General features: G+C 38.1%; 1 protein-coding gene across 3 annotated transcripts in view; it reads right to left on the bottom strand.

The window, feature by feature from the left end:
- pde5a (phosphodiesterase 5A) overlaps positions 1-23887 on the bottom strand; it is a 129632-nt gene that overhangs the window by 41048 nt on the left and 64697 nt on the right. For all 3 annotated transcript variants that reach the window (XM_023346291.1, XM_023346290.1, XM_023346293.1), the window contains exons 8-12: positions 15641-15708; positions 7979-8087; positions 7812-7896; positions 5792-5967; positions 1385-1435 (exon numbers count right to left, since the gene is read on the bottom strand). In XM_023346291.1, coding sequence (XP_023202059.1) covers positions 1385-1435; positions 5792-5967; positions 7812-7896; positions 7979-8087; positions 15641-15708 — 489 coding nt within the window. The remainder of the gene's footprint in view (positions 1-1384; positions 1436-5791; positions 5968-7811; positions 7897-7978; positions 8088-15640; positions 15709-23887) is intronic.

Below are 23887 nucleotides of genomic sequence, written 5' to 3'. Positions count from 1 at the left end.
TTTCAAGACATACATTTCTTTATGAAAATGAGAAAATTATATATTTCTGCTTTTATTTTGAACTATGTCAGTTTTGGTCCTCCATACTGTCTTCCAGTGTTTAACAAGACAAAGTCATTGGCTAAGCTTTTACTGTGTCAAACTGTATCTGATCTTTTTCATCCTATAAGCCTTTAAAACAGGTTCAGAGCTGATCTGTTTAGCTGTGTTTCTCTCCTACTTAAGCTGCTACTACTGCCATTAACTTTTAACTTTCCTTTAAAATAGAAAGTACTCCTGGATCAGTGTTGCTATGTTTTATTTCTGTGTCTTCTCAAACCTCTAGGCCAGGGCTCTGCAACCGTTACAACATAGAGAGTCATTCTTGACCTCAGTCTGGATAATATACTCATTTAGAGCCGCAAATATTACATTGTCTTGATACATTTCTTCTGGTAAATTGGTCATTTTTAATAAAACTATATCATTCGGACACATTTTCCTCTGGGGTGTGTCGTTGAAGACGGTCCACAGAGCCACACGCGGCTCCGCAGCCGCAGGTTGAAGACCCCTGGCCCAGACCGTCACGGCAGAACCTGATTCAGGTTTTGTTTCTGCTGGAGATTTCCTAATTTTTATGGAGGAGTTTTCCTTTCCACTGTCTGTGTTCGTCCAGGAGGAGTGAATGCTGCAAGCCAAAGACCTCATGCAATCTGCTGGGTTTCCTTTGATAGAAAACTTTTCAACCAATTTGAAAAAAATCAACTGAATGTGACTGCATTGTTTGACAGCTGAGATCAATTTGTAATGTACGTAATTAATTGGAAATCTGTTTGTATGAGTGTGGTATTTTCTGAATAATACAGTACATTTTATTTATAAAGCACTTTTCAAGACACTCAAAAATGCTGTACAGTAATAAAGATTAAAAGCAACAACATGCGATCTGAGAAATATAAAAGAAATTGTATCTCATATTTAACATGATCACATAGTGAGAATCTCATACTGACTTATCATTCTTGTTGAGTTTGTTTTATACAGGCCATAGTTAGCATGCTGATTATGGCCTGTAAATCCTGAAATAGAGTTTCTGGGTCTTTGGTGACTACGTCAGTATCACACGTCATCAGTTATCAAGGCAGCTAAATGTTCACAACAGTGCTAAATAACTTCTCCTGCTATTCCAATTGTGAATATGAACAGAAAGAAGCCATTTTGAGTTGTTTTTATTGGAGTCTTTGTGCTGATTCAGTTGTGTTACATTTCATGACTGTCATCAAACACAAAGTCAGCTCTTTGTGACCTTTAGAAACCCCTTCTTTGCGTGTCACTGTGCCTCCAGTTTCATATTGATGCTTGTATCATACATGCATAGTTTGAAATGTTAATTTACAGCAGTTACCTGAAGTTCCCGGGTTTCCTCCTCAGTGGCAGAGGCATGATATGATAAAACCTGGAGGGCACAGACAAATCAAATTCAGCAGCATGTGGCAGCACATGCTGCATATATGGAAATACAGTGGGTATGGAAAGTATTCAAACCCATTTAAAGTTTTCACTGTTTCATTACAGCCACTTCCTAAAATCAAAACAGGAAGAATGGCAGAGGATCCACAAATCCAGGCGTGAAAGAGCGTGCTTCTAATCACTACTGAGCAAAGGGTCTGAATACTTATGCCCATTTGATCCTTCAGTTTTTCTTTTTAAATAAATTTGCAAGAAATTCTACATTTCTTTTTTTTCTGTTAAGATGGGATGCTGAGTGTACATACATTAGAAACAATATGAACGTTTTTGATTCTAGCAAACGGCTGCAATGAAACGAAGAGTGAAAAATTTCAAGGGGTCTGAATACTTTCCATACCCACTGTACTTCAACCACTTTGACCGTCTTTGCGCCATAATTGTAAATTGGTCTCATTTCTGCCAGTGGTTTAATTATTCTGAGAAGCCATTTATTGTAAGATACTGTTATACACTGAGTGCACAACTTTAACTTTGAGGAATAATTTTATTGTGCAACAACTACAGCGCTCTCGGTCAATCCACAATGTTAATTACCTCTCGAACCTGAATATTAAAGAAAGTAAAAATTAGATTTTGGCTTTCTTAATGCAATATTTTTGTATGCGCAGAATTACTATGCAACTGAATTTAAACTGAAACTTTTCTCATCTCATTTGTTTGTCATCTGTTAAAGTGAGAATTATAAACATACAACTCAAAATTGACAAATAAACATTTCTGACATTTAAAAAATAAATCAGTGACCTTTATAGTCAGCCTTCTTTTCCATAACACTTAGAAGCCTTCCATTCATGGAGTCTGTCAGTTTCTTGATCTGTTGACGATCAACTTTTTGTGCAGCAGCAGCCACAGCCTCCCAGACACTGATCAGAGATGTGAACTGTTTTCCTTCACCATAAATCTCCTGTTTAAGAAAGGCCCACAGGTTGTCAATGGGGTTTAGGTCTGGTGAGGAAGGGGACCACTTCATTATTTTTTCATCTTTAAGGCCTTTCATAGTACTTTGATGCATGCGATGGAGCATTGTCCTGCATAAAAATCATGGTCTTCTTGAAAGATGCAGACTTTTTTCTGTACCACAACTTGAAGAAAGTGTCTTCTAAAAACTGGCTGTAGGTTTAGGACTTGATTTTGAGTCCAACTTCAACCAGAAAAGGTCCAACTAGCTCATCTTTAATAATACCAGCGCCCTGCCTCCACCTTGCTAGTGTCTGATGTGAAGTGGAGCTCTGTGCCTATTACTGATCCAGCCACAGGTCCATCCATCTGGTCCGTCAGGAGTCACTCTCATCTCATGAGTCCATAAAACCTTTGAAAAATCTGTCTTCAGATCTGTCTTGGCCCAGTCTTCATGTTCCAACTAATGTGTCTTGTTCGATGGCGGTCGGGTTTAAGCGTTCCTTATCTTGGCCAAGTCTCTGAACATCTTGTACTTCTGGGCACTGCAGGTAGGTTGCAGTTCTGGAAAATGACCGCACTGGAAGATAATGTAGCTTCACGTTTGATTCTTTTCAAATCTCTGGCAGTTAATTAACGTCTTTTTTTCTCAACACGTTTCTTGCAACCCTGTTAGCTACTTGCAATAAAACGTTTGATGGTTGTGTGATCACGCCCCAGTATCTTAGTAATTTCAAAAGTGCTGCTTCCCTCTGAAATACTTTTTAGAGTTTCTTAAATCTCTTTTTTGGCTCATTTTGCCTGAGGAAAAGAAGCTGCCTAATAATTATACCCATCTTGATATAGAGTGTTGATCTTCTTAGCCCCACCCCCCTTATTAAACAAATACACATCAGCTGATGTGTTCATATTCAACAAGGTTCAGGTTTAAACAGCTTGGAGTTGGAAAATATGCACCCAAATGATGATATGATCCAGACTGAAACTTGCCTAACAATTGTGCACACAGTGTATAGTGGAACAATAATTAAAAGAAACGGTAACACTTTATTTGACAGGTTGTGAATAAGACTGTCATGACACTGTCATGAACATGAGTAAGTCTTCATGAATATTTATGATTGTTGTCATAAAGTGTCATTTGGTAAATCATGACACTTTTAATTCAAAGTTGACATTATTCAAAATGTCTTTATGACAACTTGACATTAACCTAGAATCATCATATGTCATAAATATGTAATAATAGTAGTCACAATAATGTCATTAAGTGTTAAGATTACACTGTCAAACAAAACAGTGACAGAACTGTAAGTAATATCTCCCCCTACTTGAAATAAAGCAAAACAAGTACGACCAAAAATAAAGATTTCATTAAGCTTTATTACACTGTGAAATTATTTAATAACAGGCGTTAATAATTCTTTTTACATCAAGTGGAACAAGTAGCACCAGTTATGAAGATGTCATTAAGTGTTATTACAGAGTCATTACTACTAACTCTTACCTCAAGTAAAGTGAAACCAGTAGCAACAATTATAAAGATGTTATTCAGTGTAATCAGTGTCAAATGCTACGCTAACAGAATCATTGATATTAAGTCTTACCTCAAGTGAAGTTGAAAACACTGAACTACTTATAACTACCATCATAGCTGTAGAACGAACCCTTTGTACATTGGAATAAAACAAAGGATAACTTGTTTTTCAGAGGGTTTAACTTCTATTCAGTATATTGTAACTCTGAAATACTAATTGAAAAACTAAAACAGAACTACTTATTCTTTAACTTAAGAAAATAGTTTTTTTCAAAAGTCAGCTATCTCCTTCATTATAGCCTTCCTGTAACACTCTGACAACAGGGAGATATTCTTCTTGTCTTCATTTCCTAGGAGCAGCTCTTTGAAAGTGTCTGGAAATGCTCAGAAATTGTAGCTGTTCTTGAAATGGTTGTGATCAGTGTTAATCATATTAGCTTTAAATTTGTTAGATTAAAATTGGAGGGAAAAAACCTATTTGCCTGTCTTTAAAATATGTTTAAGATTAAGGGCTAACTTTACAGTAATGGAGTTTAATAACTTTAGCTAACATTAACTTACAGCAAGGTAGCATTGGCTTGAATTGCTCATAGTTAACATTATAAGAACAAGAGACATTCCTAAATGTATTGGCTTCTTTTTAAGCAGGAGGTCTGGCCGTTATAACTTGGGTTAGGTTGGCCCCACAAGATGGAAGATTTCTTCTTCACCAACACACTTACATGCCTGTTCGTGCACTGCACGAACAGGCAGTGCACGAACTGCACACTTAAATGTGTGCACCATTGCACACATTTAAGTGTGCAATGGTGCACTACTTAAATGTGCACCATTGCACATTTAAGTAGTGCAATGGTGTATTGCACTACTTAAAACAGCCTTATGTAATGTTTCAAATGCAAAGTTCATAAGTGCTTTGTAGACATCTTGCTGTAAAACTTCAGATCAATTAAATTAAGAAATTTAAAACTAAACAAAATGGCAAAGAAATAAAATATTACCACATAAAGGTACATCATTTTTAAAGTTTAATCAGTAATACTTTTATAACAGATTTATGTCAGATCATGATTTCTTGGTTAATGTCAAGTTGTCATAACAAAGACATTTTGAATAATGTCAACTGTTTATTAAAAGTGTCATGATTTACCAAATGACACTTTATGATAACAGTCATAAATATTCATGAAGACTTACTCATGTTCATGACAGGTGTTGTCATGTTTATGACAGTGTCATGACAGTCTTATTCACAACCAGTCAAATAAAGTGTTACCAAAGAAACAGGTAATTTCTGACTCAACATGAAAATAAAGAGAACCTAAAGTCATTCTATTCCAAGTATGAAGACTCCCTGATCTTAAACCCACTTTCAGACAGCCCATTCCCCCTTTGGGTTCCAAACAAAGAAAATATTTTGTAGACAAGATGTAACATGTTCAAATGTTGCAATATTGTTGTAAAAGCTAACTCTGCTTTAAATTCTTCAGAACTTTCTCCCTGACCTGTGTGCTGTGTTTAATAGGTTACTGTAAAATGTCACAATCCAATATTGATATCGGAAATTGGTCCGATATTACTGATACTACTTATTTATCTCCATTCTTGGGGGTACAGCCAATCAGTGCCAAAGAAAATGAATGCCTGGATTGGGTGCCTTAATGTTAGCCAATACTGTGTCATTCAGCTTCCCATTTTCTTTCAAATATTTGAGATATGCTCTACAAAAAAAATCTGCAAATGTTCCGCACATAACTTCCACACTTTTCACAAAAATTCTTTGAACACTGAACTAGGCGGGGTCCAGTGTGTTCTTCTTCCAGATCTGAGAAAGTAAACAAAGCTGACCTCCAGAGTGACCTCCTGTTTGGCCATGGCTCTTTCCACAGTCTCATACATCTGTGTGTTCTGAATGCCAAGGCCACAGAAGATGGCAAACGCTTCCAGGAACTGCTCATCGTTTCTGTTGAAGGTCTTGACGGTGCTTGACGCTTCGTCCGTTTTGTTCACCAACTGGCACACCCCTACAAGCACGTACACACACACACACACACACGCACACACACACACACACACACGCACACACACACACACACACACACACACACACACACACACACACACACACACACACACACCCGCCCACACGCGTGCACCCAGACACACAAAACATAAATTGTTCAATTTGGTTATTACATAGAAATGTAACAAATCATCCCCACTAACATTACACTGCCACTACTATGAAAACCCTGGACATGTTTCAGTCATGAGACTTTAAAAGTCAATGGGTGCAGTAGAGTTTATTGCTCTAGAGCAGGGGTCACCAACACGGTGCCCGCGGGCACCCGGTCGCCCGAGGGGACCTTGTCAGTCGCCCGCGGAGCAAGTTCTAAAAATAACCATTGTCGTTAGGGAGCACTGCCAACGCAATTATTTAATTTAATGTTTTTACATTGAATTAATAACATTTGATTATATTTAGATTTTTGTTTAAAAGTAAATTACAAAAAACATTTAAAATAAATAGCTTTATGCATGACATTCTTTTCTATAGTTAAAGTTTCTTCAAGATGGCGCTGGCGCAGCTGGCTGCCTGCAGACGCAGCTCCCATCGTGTGTTTGTCTGTGTATATTTGCTGTAACCGATTAATGATCCGTGCTTGAAGAACCCATGGATCATCAGTTGGGCTTTCCACAATGGCTGGATGTGGTTCTGTCGATGTTCTCCGTGTTCATCTGCTACTTTTTATACTCTTGGTTGCGGAGAACCTCGCCCAGCGGAGTAGCGGCATTGTTTGCTCGCGTGAACGGCTGATTGCGCTGTGTGGGCCTCTGCTGCTGCCCGGAGACGGGCCTGTGGTCCCGGAGGAGTTACAGAGGAGACAACGGGGCTGTGGGTCTGGAGTTAAACGGAGGTAGAAGAGGAGACGGCGCAGGCCAGCGTTACCGGCGATTATTGTGGGGAACGTGAGGTCTTTGGGAAATTGGACAGACGAACTCACGACACTGGTTAGGACCCAGAAGGAGTACTGGGAGTGCAGTATCTTCTGCTTTGCGGAAACCTGGCTACACTTGCTTATTCCAGAATACAGCGTGGAGGTTCCTGGATTTTCCTTGGTGCGGGGGACAGGGACTTTTCCAAGAGTCGGAAGAAGAAGGGTGGCGGGATTGCACTTATGTGAGTGAGAGGTGGTGTAATCCTGGTCATGTTAACGTGAAGGAACAGATTTGTAGCCCGGATATTGAACTTCTGGCTGTGGGAATGCGGCCGTGTTATTTACCGAGGGAGTTTACTTCCGCCATTTTGATCGCTGTTTACATTCCTCCATCAGCTGATGCAGCGGTGGCCTGTGACGTCATCAGCTCTACTACAGCCAAACTCCAGACTAAACACCCAGACATTGTTATTGTGTCTTGTCTCTTGTCTTGTCTCTATGCTGTAACTGTGAAGTAATTTCCCTGCTGGGATGAATAAAGTACTTCTATTCTATTCTATTCTATTCAGAACTGCGCAGACGCCTGCAGGATATTATTGGAGGGCAGCAGCGCCTGCAGCTGTACGGCTGCACCTGCTCTGCCTACCTTAAGATTTTCCTTGAAGTAAAAAAAGAAAAGAATAATTTCTGAAATTTTTATTATTGAACCCTCTTTACCATTAACAAAATTGTGGAGAAAAAAAAAGATTGTGTGTGTCAAAACATCTTGTACGTAGCGCACGTCTGAATCTATAATATTGCTAAATGCTACAGCTTATCTGTAGCATTTATTTAAAAAATCCCTTGTCTTGCAGAACCTTGTCTACCAGATTCAATCCCAAGACGGTGAAATTTGGGCCCGTAAACAAAGAAAGCAACATGGTCCGTACCTATGACTTTGTCTTTCTTGCCATTTCTGATTGGAGTGCAGAGCAAACTTTTTATCCGACTGCTGGAGTGATCAGGGCTTTCACACTGTTAAATAACAAAGGGGATTACTTAATAGGACTGGGAAAAAAATGAAGTAAAGAAAAGTGAGGAAGTGTGAGGCACAGACTGTCCAAGGGAAGCGCTGGTCCTTGGTGACATCGATGATGTTGAGAGGTTGCATGGTGTTTCTAACATACTGAGCGTACATGTAGTTTATCTGACTGACATCACAGTCTCTGAGGAAGAAAACACACAATATAGCAAATACCTTTAGTTACATTCAAATAGACCAAACCAAGCATTATAAACTGATAAGGTCATCTTCACAAATGGTTATGTCTGTATTTGGACAGATCACAGAATGTGGATTTAGTTTATGGCTGAGAGACATTTATAAGAGACATTTTGAAATATATTTAATTTACCCGTATGTGCCTATTTCACTAGGAACTTATTTTTATCTACTGATCCTGAACACATCAGCCCCTTGCTGTCCCCAGCTCGCCATTAAGTCTAAACATTCAGTCGGTTTAAAGTGAGAGGAACAACATATGAACAGAAGAACAAATTATTGACCCTTTGCACAAGATGTCATGTGCTTCAGAGAGCAGTCCACTCTGCCACGACAGGCGGCAAAACAACCTGTGTGCGCGTTGATACCTTTAGAGCTTATCAGGGTACAGACACTTGGTAGCCAAATATCCCTTTTATTTAGTTCATTTCACTGTGAAAAGCTTGCTTTGTTCATTTATCCATCACATGCAAAAAACACTAACCACATGAAATAAAATGTGCTGCAGTATTTTCTTATCGAGGGAGTTGTACAGCCAATAGCATTTCTGTATTATCAGGAAACTGAACTACAATCACATCGTATAACTTTACATGTTTTCAAAATTATATTTTACTAATTGCAATATAGTAAAATATATAATTATAATAGTAAAATAACAATTACTAATTGTAATGTCAATTACTATAACGTAATTGACATTACATGATAAAACGACAATTTTTGGCCATCAGATGAAGTATCTAGGAAAATGACAAGTTGCCATGTTGCACACATGCCTGGATTAGTTGGATCTGGCTAAGTGTGGACTTCTGACTGGATCATGAGTCCAAAACGTGGATAAAATCTGATTAAGGCCATCTGTAAGCAGACCAGACCAATTCCACCAAAACATCTGCTTGTTCTAAGCAACGATGAAGAATTAAACATCTGGATGGTAGGTGGAGGAACTGCAGCTTAAGGGCAACACCTGAGTCCTTTTCTGAGAGCCAAGCTGTCTGTCACATCTGTAAGCCTTTAAGTCTTAGACATAATGCCACGCCACAAATGGGGAGATTATTAACGTGTCAAATAGAAATAGTTTTGGGAGTGTGTATTGCAAGATGGAAAACAAAAACACAAATAGAGCATTCATGAGTAGAAATAAAGTGTTCATTAGTGTGCCCACAGACATCCATATATGTACCCATATTAGGACTTTGCATTCACTAAAGTTTTGGTGCTAACTAACTGAGTTCAGAACAACTGCAAAAAAGTGAGGACCAGGAAAATTTCCACAAAATTCCACCATTTGCTATAATTGTCCTCCCCAGATAGCAGGGATGAAAACTCAATGTTGAATAATGGTCAAAAAGGTTGATTTTTGGTGAAGGTCGACGATTAACGATGAAACGACGATAAATGTTGTTTTCTGGTCAAATTCAAATGATTGAAATACCATTGCCTGATCAATATGTGATCAATGTTGAATCAATGTATGCTGTTTGTCACATCCCTTATCCTCCTCTCTGAACTCTGGTTGAGAACATTTTAATATTGGCTAGGGTTTATCACATTTTAAATCAAGTACTACACAAAGAACTGCTGAAGACAGTGGGTTGTGATTTCTTTCTAATAAAAAGTGTTTTTGACTGTTGTTCATCTTATGTACGTATTTAAATTAATCTCACTTAATTCATTTGGTTTAGTGATGACAACTTACTTTTTTGTGTTCCATTAACTTAAAAGTTACAAATCTAACTAACTTAAATTAACTTAACTAACCTAAAAGAACTTTTTACTTTGACTTTACTTGAAACAATTGAGTTCAATGCCGGTTTTGTAATCTAAGTCTGACCAACTCTCGTCCAACTAAATTGGATGAACATCCAACTGCTTAGCATTATGTTTATCCAACTCAATTTATTAGAATTTTTTTAACTTGATTCATTAAGTGTGTTTAACATGACCAATCACTCTTACTCAAAACATTTACATTTGTCTAATAAATAATTCAAATCTCTTTGACTAAATTCTAAAATCAACTAAAACTTTTAAGTTATTCCAAACTTAAACTATCCGAAAGTACATTATCACTCACATTGTACTTAAAATACAGCTGGAATTTAAATTTTAAATGTATGTTTTAACATGTTATTTTAGTTTTTCAAAGATCCTGTACATTGAAAAACAAAAAGAGTTTATCCAACTTCATGAAGTTGGATAAAATTAATAATTAAGTATTCTCTAAAAAGAGTATTTTTAGAGTACACTTCCTAATGTGCACTCTCAAAAGTGTATTTGAAACAATTAAGTTCAGTGCTGTGTTTGTATCCTACGTCTGATGTCATGACTCAAGCTTCACCAGGGACAGATCCTGTACCTGCTGTGGTGATGGAAGGATAGAGCACAACCCCCATGAGGAGACCTTAGTCCTCAACGTGGCCGTCGCAGGTTCAATTCCAGCCTGATGATCTTTGCTTCATGTCTTCCCTCTCTGTCGTAACCCACTTTCCTGTCTAACTTCTCTTAAATAAAGATAGCCTGAGCCAAAAAACCCTGGTAAAAAAGATCATTTATTAGTTTCCTTCCTTATTTGAAGTAACCTAAATGATTTCAGTAAGACTGACTTAAATTTGGCATTTTAAACACACTTAATGAATTTGGTTAAATAACTTAATACACTGAGTAAGATGATCATAATGTATTGAGTTGGATGAACTTAGTAAATTGAGTTGGATAGACAAAACTCGAGTTGCTTGTACTGAATAAATTAAGTTGAATGTACTTAATTAAATTACTTCCCAATTGAAGCAATTCAGTTAAGTTGGTTCAACTAACTTCTTTTTACAGTGTGCCTGTTTGTGCATAATGTGTTGACATAAAAACATCTACAAATCACTACAAGTAGTGGAGTGGTCCACCTCCCCCTTTTACACTAGAGGTTTGTCCCAACCAAACAGCCACTTTGCTGCTGGCTTGTTTGCAAACTGGCTTCTGAATTGAATTCTACTCTGAACACTTTGGTGGTAAGTTTGGCAATATTACTTTTATCTTAACTGTGTTTATTGAAAAATAACTGCACTGTTTTTGCCTATGCTGCAGCTTGATATGTAAATGTGTGATAATATATGTCAACTTATAATAACCGTAATTGTTACTGCTAGTGATGCCACAAGAATGTGCCACTACTTCTTTGCAGAGAGCATGGGAGAAACATGCTACAGGGTGATGCATGGACTGACATGGGCATGTACACTGCTCAAAAAAATAAAGGGAACACTCAAATAACACATCCTAGATCTGAATGAAAGAAATATTCTCATTGAATACTTTGTTCTGTACAAAGTTCCATTTGCACAACAGCAGGTGAAATTGATTGTCAATCAGTGTTGCTTCCTAAGTGGACAGTTTGATTTCACAGAAGTTTGATTTACTTTGAGTTATATTGTGTTGTTTAAGTGTTCCCTTTATTTTTTTGAGCAGTGTATATTTTATCTCCCTAACAGTAGTAACATTACAGGTTGTTTGAACTCTGCTTGTTTTTCCATGTTTAATAATGTAGCAGCTGTTCAACCAGGCTTTGTAAGGTTGGTGAAGAGTGTGTTTATTAAAGGACAAACACTGTGGAACTCCCAGTGTGGTTGTGAGTTTTTGACCGTCCTGATGAGTCTGCCGCCTCCTCTCCTCCATGGAACATAACCCAGTAGTAAGCCATCAAATCCAGTTCTCTTCTGAGTAGTATTGGTGGTTATGTTCAAAGGCTAACTTGGAGTTTTGTTACAGCACACAGAGTGACTAGTGGACCAGTATGGAAGCTCACTGCGCTGATGGTGTTTTGTTGACCACTCATTTCAGGTAATTATGTTACATTAAATGTCAGTAATTTATGTTTGCCAGTTTGGTTGCCAGTCTGTTTGTTAGTTGTTTCCATGACAACATGACGTGGCCAACTTTATTTTCTGTGAACCACCAGAGGGTGCTGTTAAGTAATTTAATAATTAATTTTGACTGATGTCTGTATTTATTTTTCTAATTTATTTAATTTATAAAAGAAAGACCAAATTGGAGCCATTTTAAAGATGTATCATCAAAACCTCTATACAATCACGTCACACTTTTTTTTTTGTCAAAACTCGCTGTAATAAATATTTGTAAATTACACAGTCTGTTCAGCGCTCTGCTATGTACACAGAGTGACTAGTGGACCAGTAGGGAAGCTCACTGCGCTGTTTGTGTTTTGTTGACCACTCATTTCAGTAAATGGCATAAAATCTAACCATGAGCATGACGGGACGGGTAAAGGAAGCTGTCACACATGCATTTAGTTTCTTTGCTCGCTCACTCAATTCACATTTTTTCTCTCTCCTCCCTGTTCAATTAAATAAGGCCTCACTACTGCCATCACCCAAAAACTGTGACGGTACAACTATAGATTTCTGTATAGAAGCACAATCCAGCTCTGTATCCACGGCAATGTAATTGTTCAACTTTTTCTACTTGAAATGCTCCGTCTGTGATTCTTGCGAGTCGGATAAACATTGGTTTTGCTTGACTGAACTTCCTGCTTTGGAGAAACAGATGGTGGGTCACTGGGAAGCCGCAGGGCTTGGTTAATGCCACTATAAAAAGCCTCCTGTGGTTGGAGCCGGTTAAAGCTAACATCCTGCAGGACCCCTCCCCTTCCAAGTTGGCCCTGTTGGAGATGTTCAATTTTGCTGGATTTGATCTTGCCAAGAGGAAATCCAGCACAAACACATAATGACATTCACAGAAGTTATTAGGTTAGGAGAAACTGCACTGGAAGCTGGTTGATAAAGAGAAGGATATCTAAAGGACAACAGGGCAAAAAAGGACATCTGGTTTTTGTCTCATTCAGCTATTCTCAGAATGTTTTCCACAACTATTATTTTCTCTTTCCCTGTTCTTGTACCCACAAATAACATCCAGAAGGTGGAAAACATCCATACACCACATTTTAAATGTTTACACTCATGGAAATAGTTTTCACTTTCTCATATATTTGAATGCCTTTTTTAATCCACATTTATATTATATTGCAAAATCTTCTCTACTTTCTTTCACCTACTCTGCCTGAGCAGGTGATATGGAAGAAGAAACCTTCTCTTGCTCAATGTTGTCATACAGAAAAAATTTTCAGGCCAATCTATAAGACTCATGGGTTTCAAATAATAATAAAAAAAAAGCTTCTTTAAATGTGGCTGCCAACAAGGAATCATTCATGAAACTCAACATTCTGATTCAGGTATGCACAAATCATACATTTTAAAACAATAACCACTACATGTCTGGAGGACATTGGAGAAAGTCTCAGAAATTCAGGAAGTTGAAGCATGTGATACAGCATAGTTACTGTAGACCAGAGCAGCACTGATCCTCATTATAGTCCGTCATGATTGTTGTTTTTATTCCTGCTTGGGCGTATCAGGACGAATAGAGATATTTGCCGAGTATCAGTGACGTTCAGGTCAGATTAATGGATGCTGGGTCACATTGAATCAAATACGTGTCAGATACCCAAATGGGTTGCATTTGAAAAGAATCTGACCTGTGTATATATATTTTGAAACATGTCAAGACTGTCATAAAAAGATTGGATACAGGTCGCATAACGCCAAAAAAATCTGAATTGGGTCACTTCAGGCTGCAGTGTGAACACAGCCTAAGAACCGTCAAGTCTTGCAGCAAGATACTGCAGATCTTCTATCAGTCTGTTGTTGAGAGCTTCATCTCTTCTGCCATGATCTGTTAGGGCAGCAGCATCAGAACCAGGGACCTCAAAGGGCTCATCAGCCTGATGAAGAAGGCTGGTTCTGTTCTGGTTCTGTTCTGGGTACGATTGTGGAACCTCTGCAGATGATGATGCAAAGAAGGATTCTTCATAAAAGCAAGAAAATTATGGACAACCCTGACCATGCTCTTCACAAAACTGTCTTGGGAAAACAGAGTGCCTTCAGTCAGAAGCTTCTTCAGAATAACTGTAATACAGACTGCTGCAAGAGATCTTTCCTGTCAACAACCATCACCATCTACAATAACGCTGAAGAATTTGAATTAATATGAGTTACGACATTTAAAGTGTCACTGACACGATAAAACCATTTACATAATTTAACAAGTTGAACTACTGTGCTTTCATTCTGTGAACACAAAAGCTTTTAATAATAAATATTTCTCACAGAATACTATAAATGCAGAGTGTTGCTGTTGTCCTCTGTAGTAAATAGGTCAAACACCCAGGGCCATCTGGTGGCGTAATCAGGGCAAGTCAACTAAGGCTGAATACATAGAAGTGGAAAAAGTTGTGATGGCTGCACAGTGGTGCAGTTGGTAGCACTGTTGCCTTGCAGCAAAAAGGTCCTGGGTTTGAGTCCCAGCCTGGGGTCTTTCTGCATGGAGTTTGCATGTTCTCCCTGTGCATGGTGGGTTCTCTCCGGGCTTCCTCCCACAGTCCAAAAGCATGACTGTTAGGGTAATTGTTTTTTTCTAAATTCTCCTTAGGTGTGTGAGCATGGTTGTTTTTCCTGTCAGTCTCAGTGTTGCCCTGCGACAGACTGGTGACATGTCCAGGGTGACCCCGCCTCTCCCCCGAAATGTCTCGCTGGAGACAGGCACCAGCACCCCTCCCAACCCCACTGGGGACAAGGGTGTAAAGTAAATGGATGGATGGAAGAAGTTATGAGGATTTCACCGACGATATGAGCAATTTATCTGCAGTTTTGGAAGATGAAGCTAGATGGAATAGCTGGTTCTACTGAAGAATTGCTACCGTATTTTTCAGGTGGTACGGCAAACTCTTACCACAGTCACTACCATCATTCCAGGAAAACAGTCCATTTCACGCAATCACTATAGTCACACTAGCCTGGTAAAAACCAGTCCCTTGTCCAACGCTATTTGCTTTGTCCAGAGTGTCTGGACTCTTGATTAATGGGAAACGACTGCTTCCTCTGTTGAAGTCTAAAATGTTACCCAATCGCCAATGTTTCCGCATCATAATCATATCAAGATATACTGTAAGTAGCTAAATATGTTATGGTAGATATTTCACTTACCGCTCCTCTGCTGCTGCCAGAAGCACTATTGAGGTCTAAAATGTCTGTACTTCCACATGGCTACAGTGCTGTTGGAATGGGTTAATGTGATTGGCTAAGTTACCCCAACGCGGGGTCTGTTCATATGATTGGCTGAAGCAACAAGTAAAAATGTTGTTCTGTCCATTTGTGACTCTTGTTCGGTACATTTGTGATTACTGAGACTGGTTTTGCTCCATGCTTCTCGTTTTGATTTCAATATTATGTCAAGAAGATACATTTCCCTCCGTATGATAATAATGAAACTTTATGAAAGTGTCTATCAGACAAATATCATCAAATGGCCTCTGAGGGAGAGGGAAAAGCGTAGGTTGCAAAATTAAGGAATTGTTAGTTGTAATAAATGGTGGAGAGAAGAGCAGAACCAATCTGGGACAGCCTGCAGCTAAGGGGATCCTCTTACCTTTTGGGAGTATCTAGGACTTCCCTCAGCTCCTCATGTTCCATGTGAAACACACTGGAGAAGGAATTCTACAAACAGAATAAAACAAGTTTATTTGACTTGGAAAATAAGCAAATAAGCTAAATTTCCTAGTCATACCAACCACTCAGTGTGTTTTACACTGCAGCCAATCACTTTCACAACATGCACACATCCATTCACTGATACCCAGATCAGTAGGCAACTTGAGGTTAAGAGCCATGCCAGGTTCAGTGTTGGGAGTAAATAATTCTGTTTTCCTCTATCTCTTTTAGCTGCTTGCATGCTCATATGTACATACACGCACACACATAGTACCCATGCGCACGTAGATACAAAGCTATGGTTAAAGGAAGTGACACGCTAGGGAATGTCCTCTAGCTTAGATAGAAACCAACAAAAGGAATTAGGGACCATTTTGCTCTGTTCTCCCATAAGGAAAGCATGACAATGGACCAGCACTGCATTTTAGTCTTAAAAATAGAATTGATGAATTAAACTCACTGACTCTTCTTGAAGCTCATACATTAAGAACCTAAATGGAGAAAGGCTAATCTCCATCGGCACCGCTAACTAAAACATAGTTGTGCTAACCATAAGCACAAATGATAATCAGTTCTGCAATGAGCGCTACACCAATGTTATATTTAGTGGAAGCTAATTCTAAATGCTAAGTTCAATTTAAATAATATATGTCCTTAAAAGAATACAACCCTCAAGGTCCAATTTACTTTTGATATTATAATTTACATGTTCTACAAAACTGTTAGATACTGTACTTGTTTATGTTTCTATCTTATGTTTATATATTTTTTACTGTCTGTATTTCATTTTGCTCCTATGTTTCTTGTTTGAAATAAAGGTTTTTTGGGGGAAAAAGCAGGAAACAGAACTGCAGTGTGACCAGTCTTTACTCACTTCAAAATAAAAGCATAATCAAACTGCTTTTATTAAACTACTTGAAGAAATCTTAACAGTCAATAGTTAAAAGTTCAATACTAAAGTCAAACTTTATTCAACTAAAGGTTTACAAACAGCTATATAAATTAGTTCTTTAGAATTTATGCAGAAAAATTCATTTGGGGGCAGCTAAGTGCACTAAAATGTTTTCACAGTTAGCAAAAAGAAAAAGCTAAAACTCTAAAACAAAAGTCTGCCCACCACTGCCCAGGAGCACATTGAAATGTGGCAGGAAGAAGGTGGAATCAGACCCACAACTTATATACTTCTCTTCCCTCGTCCTACACTTTGACTTTTAAGTACGCATCCAACTAGAGACGTTGGATGCCTTTTTGACGCACAACGCATTCGGTCTGAATGCAGATTTTAGCTTATCTAACAGAATACAGACTGGGTCTGAGTTCACTCAAGCTCATTCTAGGGAGAAGCTCCTCTGTGTTTTATCGTAAGTGCTCTAGTCATATTAGATACCTCCTACCCTGAAATTACATTATCACAGCAAAGTATCCAACAGTAAAACCATGCACACTGCCTGGAAGTAAAGAAGGGAAAAATAGATGTTGATCTATTACTAATTAAGCCTTTCCTCAAGCAGAGTTTACTTCAACAGTCCTTCTGCCTTCCCCCCTTATAGGGACTTGTTTTCTCTCAACTTGCTCTCTCAGACCCTCACAAAAGTATCATTTTTCCATCTAAACTGTAGGGGCAGGATGTTGAAGCTGGAAGAAGTATCTTCACTTTGGAATATTGTGCCTCCCAGTTGTGCACACATGCCATACACACAGCTTTGCTCTGTAGTACTATATCCATCTAGGTGAGGCCAATAAAGATGTTTTAAACAGAAAAAGGAGCCAACAATGTTATGACATGTATTGGGGTCTGTGAAAGACAGGAAGGTTTATAACCGGATAATACAGGATAATGGAAAATTGGACCAAATCCAGGATACATTTGGAGCTATCCATGAAAAGCTGTACCTGAAGAGGAAGGACAGCAAAAAGAATCACAGGAGAGCAGCGGAATTTCTGTTTCTTTCATGCATTTATCAGTGTTTTCACAGCTGATACTCTGGTAGACTTGGTTAATTGGGGACCAACATTACAAAATTTGTTACATTTTCTGCTGCTGCAGTTTGTTTTTACACTTTACTCTGTCCAAGGAACCAAACCCTTTGACAAACCTGTTCACCCTCTCTCCTGGGATGGCACTGCACCAATAACCACTGAAGGTGTCCAGCCTCTGTCCTTAGTCCTGAGCTGTTCTAGCTGGTTATGATAATCCTATTTTCTGAGCCCCCGTCTGTAGTGTGTTCTAGCTGGTTCCGATTATGGGTTCATGTTCTGAGACCCAGACTGTGCATTAGCTGGTTCTGCTTGTACTTTGCTCTTGACACCCAGATACTAGCTAAAGGTCCTGTGTTATGATTCTCACACTGTGAATGTTAATTAAAACATTTTGAAGTATATTATGTTGTATTTGATTTACATTTTAATACTTTGGGTTACTTTCAAGTGCTAACTATAATTAACCAATCTCCATAACACTGATCCTAGTCTGACATTTTTTTGTTTTTGAAGGTTAGGTTGTCAGCCAGGATTCAAATTGTTACAACATGTGTTATGGTAGTATTAAAGTGGAAAACGTAAGTGTATCAGCTTACCCTCAAATGGTTCAATTTACCCCATTGATTTTTCTGGTCTGTCTAACTTGTCCCTGATCTGGGGTAAAGTGAGACACAGGACCACTTTTTTTAAAACAATCATATTTTCATTGTCCTTTGTCTTGACGATATTCTGATAACTTCCATAGCTAGGAAACATCCCAAATTAATAGGAAATGTTTACATTTTACTGATACATCATTTTACCTTGCCTATAGGGAAACAAATGTAAAAAATGGCTCACATTAACCCACTCTCCCCTACGTGTGTACACTGACATGAGAAAAGGCTCAAAGACAAAAGTGGCGTGTATTTTTGTTTGCCTTTCGTGAAGAAGAAAGTTGCACTCTGTCTCCTTTAGAGGTTTTTATTTCGTTTCCTTCAGCAGTTCTTGATGCAGCGACACCACAAGCAAAAGGGGCAAACAGACTCACAACAACCTGTTGGTTTGACACACACTTTAAAAAGAAACAAGTTGAACAACGTTGACAAATTTAAGTCAGACTTACTCAAATCATCTAGATGACATCAAATAAAGAAGGAAACTAATAAATGATCTTTTTTACCAGGGTTTTTTGGCTCAGGCTATCTTTATTTAAGAGGAGTTAGACAGGAAAGTGGGTAATAACAGAGAGGGAAGACATGAAGCAAAGATCATCAGGCTGGAATTGAACTTGCAACAGCCATGTTGAGGACTAAGGTCTCCTCATGTGGGCTTATAGTCACTCAATTTATTAAGTTGGTTCTACCAAATTAAGTTTAGATTGAAGCACATTTCTTTATTGGCCCAACATAATTGCTTCAATTGGTAATGGCTTCAACTTAGCTGAAGCAATTCAATTACCAGTAAGGTTCTAATAATTCAAAAAGATTTGAATTATTAGAAAAAAATAAATGATTTAAGTAAGAGTGACTTAAATTTGTCATGTTAAACACACTGAATGAATACGTTATAAAAACTTAGTAAATTCAGTTGGATAGACTTAATGAAATGAGTTACTGTAGATGATCATAATAAATTGAATTGGTCAGACATAGGTAACAAAACTGGCTTTGAATCCAATTGTTTCAAGCAAAGTTAAAGTAAAAAGTTCCTTTGAGTTAATTAAGTTATTTAGAATTGTAAATTAATTAATTGAACGCAAAAAGTGAAGTTGTCATCAATAAACCAAATGAATTACATGAGATTAATGTACATAAATACATAAGATCAACAAGAGCCAAAAACCCTTTTTAGAGTGCAGTGCAGTGTGAAAGAGAACCATAGTAGCTGAAAATGTAACAAATGTTGCCGTTTTGGCTCCCAATCAAACAAAGTTTACCAGACAATCAGGTATGAAAATATCCTTAGACAGCTCATCTAAAAAAAAAAGTTAATTTAAGGTTTAGTTACCCTTTAAAACCATGTGGCATTTGTCTTTAACAATATTGATTAATTAACATCCCCGTCTGTAGTTAATGTGACAATATGTGAAAAGGTTCGAGCACATGTAGATGTTACAGTATCTATATGTGCTTATAGCTAAAGGATATAACTATTAATATAGACTGTGTGTGCAGAAATACTATGCGAAATGTTTTCTCATATGTGTCAGGGGACATGTCTTCACTTCCATCTCCTTATTTCCTCTGGAGAGAATTAAACTAGTGGGGGAAGAAACATGTCCAGTGATGAGGCAGATGTCAAACCCAATCAGACATAATTTACGTAAACACCGGCAGACACAATTATACTTGCAAATGCCAACACACTGAGATACAGTGAAGTAACATTCACGCAGATAACAACCAGATGTTCCTTCAGAGCAACTTGAGTACCACAAAAAACCAGACTGCAGAATAAAAATGTCAGTTAAAGCTAAACATCTCCTGGCCTTTATACAGGTAAGTGCATAGAAAAGTAAACTATATAGAGAGTATACAGCAGACATGTAGACAGTTCCCAATGTGACGCCACACATGAGCAAAATGAGGGCAGCAAACATTTTCTTGCTCTTTCCGGACTGCCTCTTACTCCACCTCAAACAGACAGAAGCTCTTTTCTTGTAGAAAACATTGTTCTAAAATCTGCTGAATAATGGACCTAGTTGAAAAAACACAGACATGAAATACTGACACCTGCATAAAGATGGCTGGCTGGAAAATAAGCCAGAAGAAGTATTTAATCTCTAGGTAAATGTTTGGTAGGGAAAGAAACATAATAGAGAGAAAGAGGGGAGAGAGGTAAGCAATGAGGAGACAGTTTGTCTGGACAGAGAGTTCCTGAGAGGGACAAATACATACAACTGAGGCTACGTCAGTAGCTACAGTACCTTATGAAGGTATTTGGCCCCTTGAACTTTTCAACCTTTTGCTGCTTTTCAGGCTTCAAACATAAAGATCTAAAATTTTTATTATTTTGTGAAGAATCAACAACAAGTAGGACACAACCGTGAGGTGGAACCAAATTTATTGGATATTTTAAACTTTTTCCACAAATACAAAACTGCAAAGTAAAGCGTGTAATATTATTCGGCCCCCTTGTGTTAATACTTTGTAGCGCCACCTTTTGCTGCAATTACAGCTGCAAGTCGCTTGGTTTTGTCTCTATCAGTTTTGCACATCAAGAGACTGAAATTCTTGTCCATTCTTCCTTGCAAACCAGCTGGAGCTCAGTGAGGTTGGATGGAGAACGCTTGTGAACAGCAGTTTTCAGCTCTTCCCACAGATTCTCAATTGGATTCAGGTCTGGACTTTGACTTGGCCATTCTAACACCTGGATATGTTTATTTGGGAACCATTCCATTGTAGATTTTGCTTTAAGTTTGCGATTATTGTCTTGTTGGAAGGTAAATCTCCGTCCCAGTCTCAGGTCTTTTGCAGACTCCAACAGGTTTTCTTCCAGAATGCTTCTGTATTTGGCTCCATCCATCTTCCCATCAATTTAAACGTCTTCCCTGTCTCTGCTGAAGAAAAGCAGGCCCAAACCATGATGCTGCCACCACCATGTTTGACAGTGGGGATGGTGTGTTCAGGGTGATGAGCTGTGTTGCTTTTATGCCAAACATATCGTTTTGCCTTGTAGCCAAAATGTTTGATTTTGGTTTCATCTGACCAGAGCTCCTTCTTCCATGTTTGCTGCGTCTCCCAGGTGGCTTGTGGCAAACTTTAAACCAGACTTTTATGGATATCTTTGAGAAACATCTTTCTTCTTGCCACTCTTTCATAAAGGTCAGATTTGAGCAGCAATTATCACTAATTGTTGTCCTATGGACAAACTCTCCCACCTCAGCTGTAGATCTCTGCAGTTCATCCAAAGTGATCAGGAGCCTCTTGGCTGCATCTCTGATCTTTCTTCTTCCTGTTCCAGATGAAAGTTTAGAGGGACGGCCAGGTCTTGGTGGATTTGCAGCGGTCTGATACTCCTTCCATTTCAATATGATCGCTTGCTCAGTGCTCCTTGAGATGTTTAAAGCTTCGGAAACCTTTTCTGCATCCAAATCCTGCTTTAAATTTCTCCACAACAGTATCTGGGACCTGCCTGGTGTTCCTTGGTCTTCATGATGCTCTCTGCGCTTTAAACACAACCTGAGACGATCACAGAGCAGCTGCATTTATACGGGGACTTGATTACACACAGGTGGATTCTATTTATCATCTTCAGTCATTTAGGACAACATTGGATCATTCAGAGATCCAACCTGATCTTCTTTAGTGAGTTTGCTGCACTGAAGGTAAAGAATAATATTACACGCTTTACTTTGCAGTTTTGTATTTGTTAAAAAAGTTTAAAATATCCAATAAATTTGGTTCCACCTCACAGTTGTGTCCCACTTGTTGTTGATTCTTCACAAAATAATAAAAATTTTAGATCTTTATGTTTGAAGCCTGAAAAGCAGCAAAAAGTTGAAAAGTTCAAGGGGCCAAATACTTTCGTAAGGTACTGTACATGCATGGAACAATGCAAGACGAAGATCAAACCTGAACACTAAGAGAAACTGCTGTAAAGACACATATTTTTCATTTCATATGATGATATGATTAAGTTAAGGTCTAGCAAGAGATTCTCCAGTAGATTTAGGTCTGGACTAGGCCATAGTAATAAAAAAATGTTCTTTGATCTAAACTGTATCTCTAGCTTTTGGAGGTCATAATGACCACTCTTCCAGTGAGCTTTGAGTAAATTTAATTCACCTAGTGACATCGTAATGTAGAGTTGTGTGCCATCTACGTAGTTATCTTACTTCCTGTTATAACATGAGCTAGGAGCATATACATATTGAATAAGATGTGTCCTAGGATTGACTCTTGGGGTACCCCATATGACTTCTGTCCGTTTCGATGAGAATCCCCTATTAAAACAAAGAAAATTCTGTTTTTTCAAAGATTCAAACCAATTGAATATTGGACTAGGGTGTCCTACCCAACTCTCCAATCATTTCAGTAACGATTGGAGAGCTGTAATAGTGTCAAATGCTGTGCTGAGGTCCAACAGAATGACCAAGGTGGCTTTTCCACAATCTTTATTTATATGGATGTCATTGAACACTTTGACCATCTCAGTACTGTGGAAACCAGACTGAAAGACATCAAAGCGGTTGGTCATTGTTGTTGAAACACTGTTTTTTCAATAATTTTGCTGATGAATGGAATGTTATAGTTTGGCCAGTAAATCTGCAGGAGTGATTTGTCCAGATTGTTCTTTTTTATCAGTGGTTTGATAACTGCTGTTTTAAAACCTGAAGGAAAACACCTGATGAGAGGATTGAGTCTACTATTTGAATCAGATCAGATGCAACGACAGGCAGAACTTTCTTAAGGAAAGTTGTGGGTAGGATATCAGGACAGCAGGAAGAGAAGCTTAATTGATTTAGAATTTCTTCTAAATGTTTATAGTTAAGTAGTTGAAAATGAGTCATTTTTTGTATTTGTTATGTTTGGGCATAGCATTGATTGTTTTTGGTGTGGATGTTAAGATTAACCTTCTATTTTTTTCATTTTCTCTGTAAAGAAGTTGGCAAATTCATTGCAGGTCGTGTTAGAGTGGAGTTCAGGTGATGCAATCACACAAGGGCTTGTGTGTCTGTCAACTGTGGTAAATAAAGCTTAAGCATTGTTAATTTTTATGCAATGTGCAAGGAAGAGTAGAATTGATTAAATGTTGTTGCCTTGTTCATGTAAGAACATTTTGTAATAGCTGTTTTGCTAAGTGAGTCAATGGAGATTGTACTTTCAAAAATAACAGAGAAATGATCAGATAGGGCGAAATCAGTTACTGAGACACTGGAAATATTTACACCCTTAATGACAATTAATTCTATTTTCCAATGTTAGTACACTGGAAAATATGACTAAATGTGGTTGTTGTGTGCAGTTTGGTGATATGAATCACTTTCTTTAAGTAAGTAGTATCAAATGAAAATGGTTTTAAAGATCAATGTTTGTGGTGCTATAAATGCTTTGCCATGCAGTAACAGCCATAAAGTTATCTAAAAAAGAATAAATAGTTTACCATATTTTTATTATTATCACATACTTAATAGTACCACAAAACATTGCAGTAAAATTTTAAGTCCACATTGCCCACCGATAGATTCTACCAACTTTAAACCTCTACAGGCTAAATTTCT

This window comes from Xiphophorus maculatus, chromosome 14, assembly GCF_002775205.1.
Source record: "Xiphophorus maculatus strain JP 163 A chromosome 14, X_maculatus-5.0-male, whole genome shotgun sequence".
Lineage (NCBI taxonomy): Eukaryota > Metazoa > Chordata > Actinopteri > Cyprinodontiformes > Poeciliidae > Xiphophorus > Xiphophorus maculatus.
Note: the sequence above shows the minus strand (reverse complement) of the source record. Positions and strands in the feature narration are given on the sequence as shown.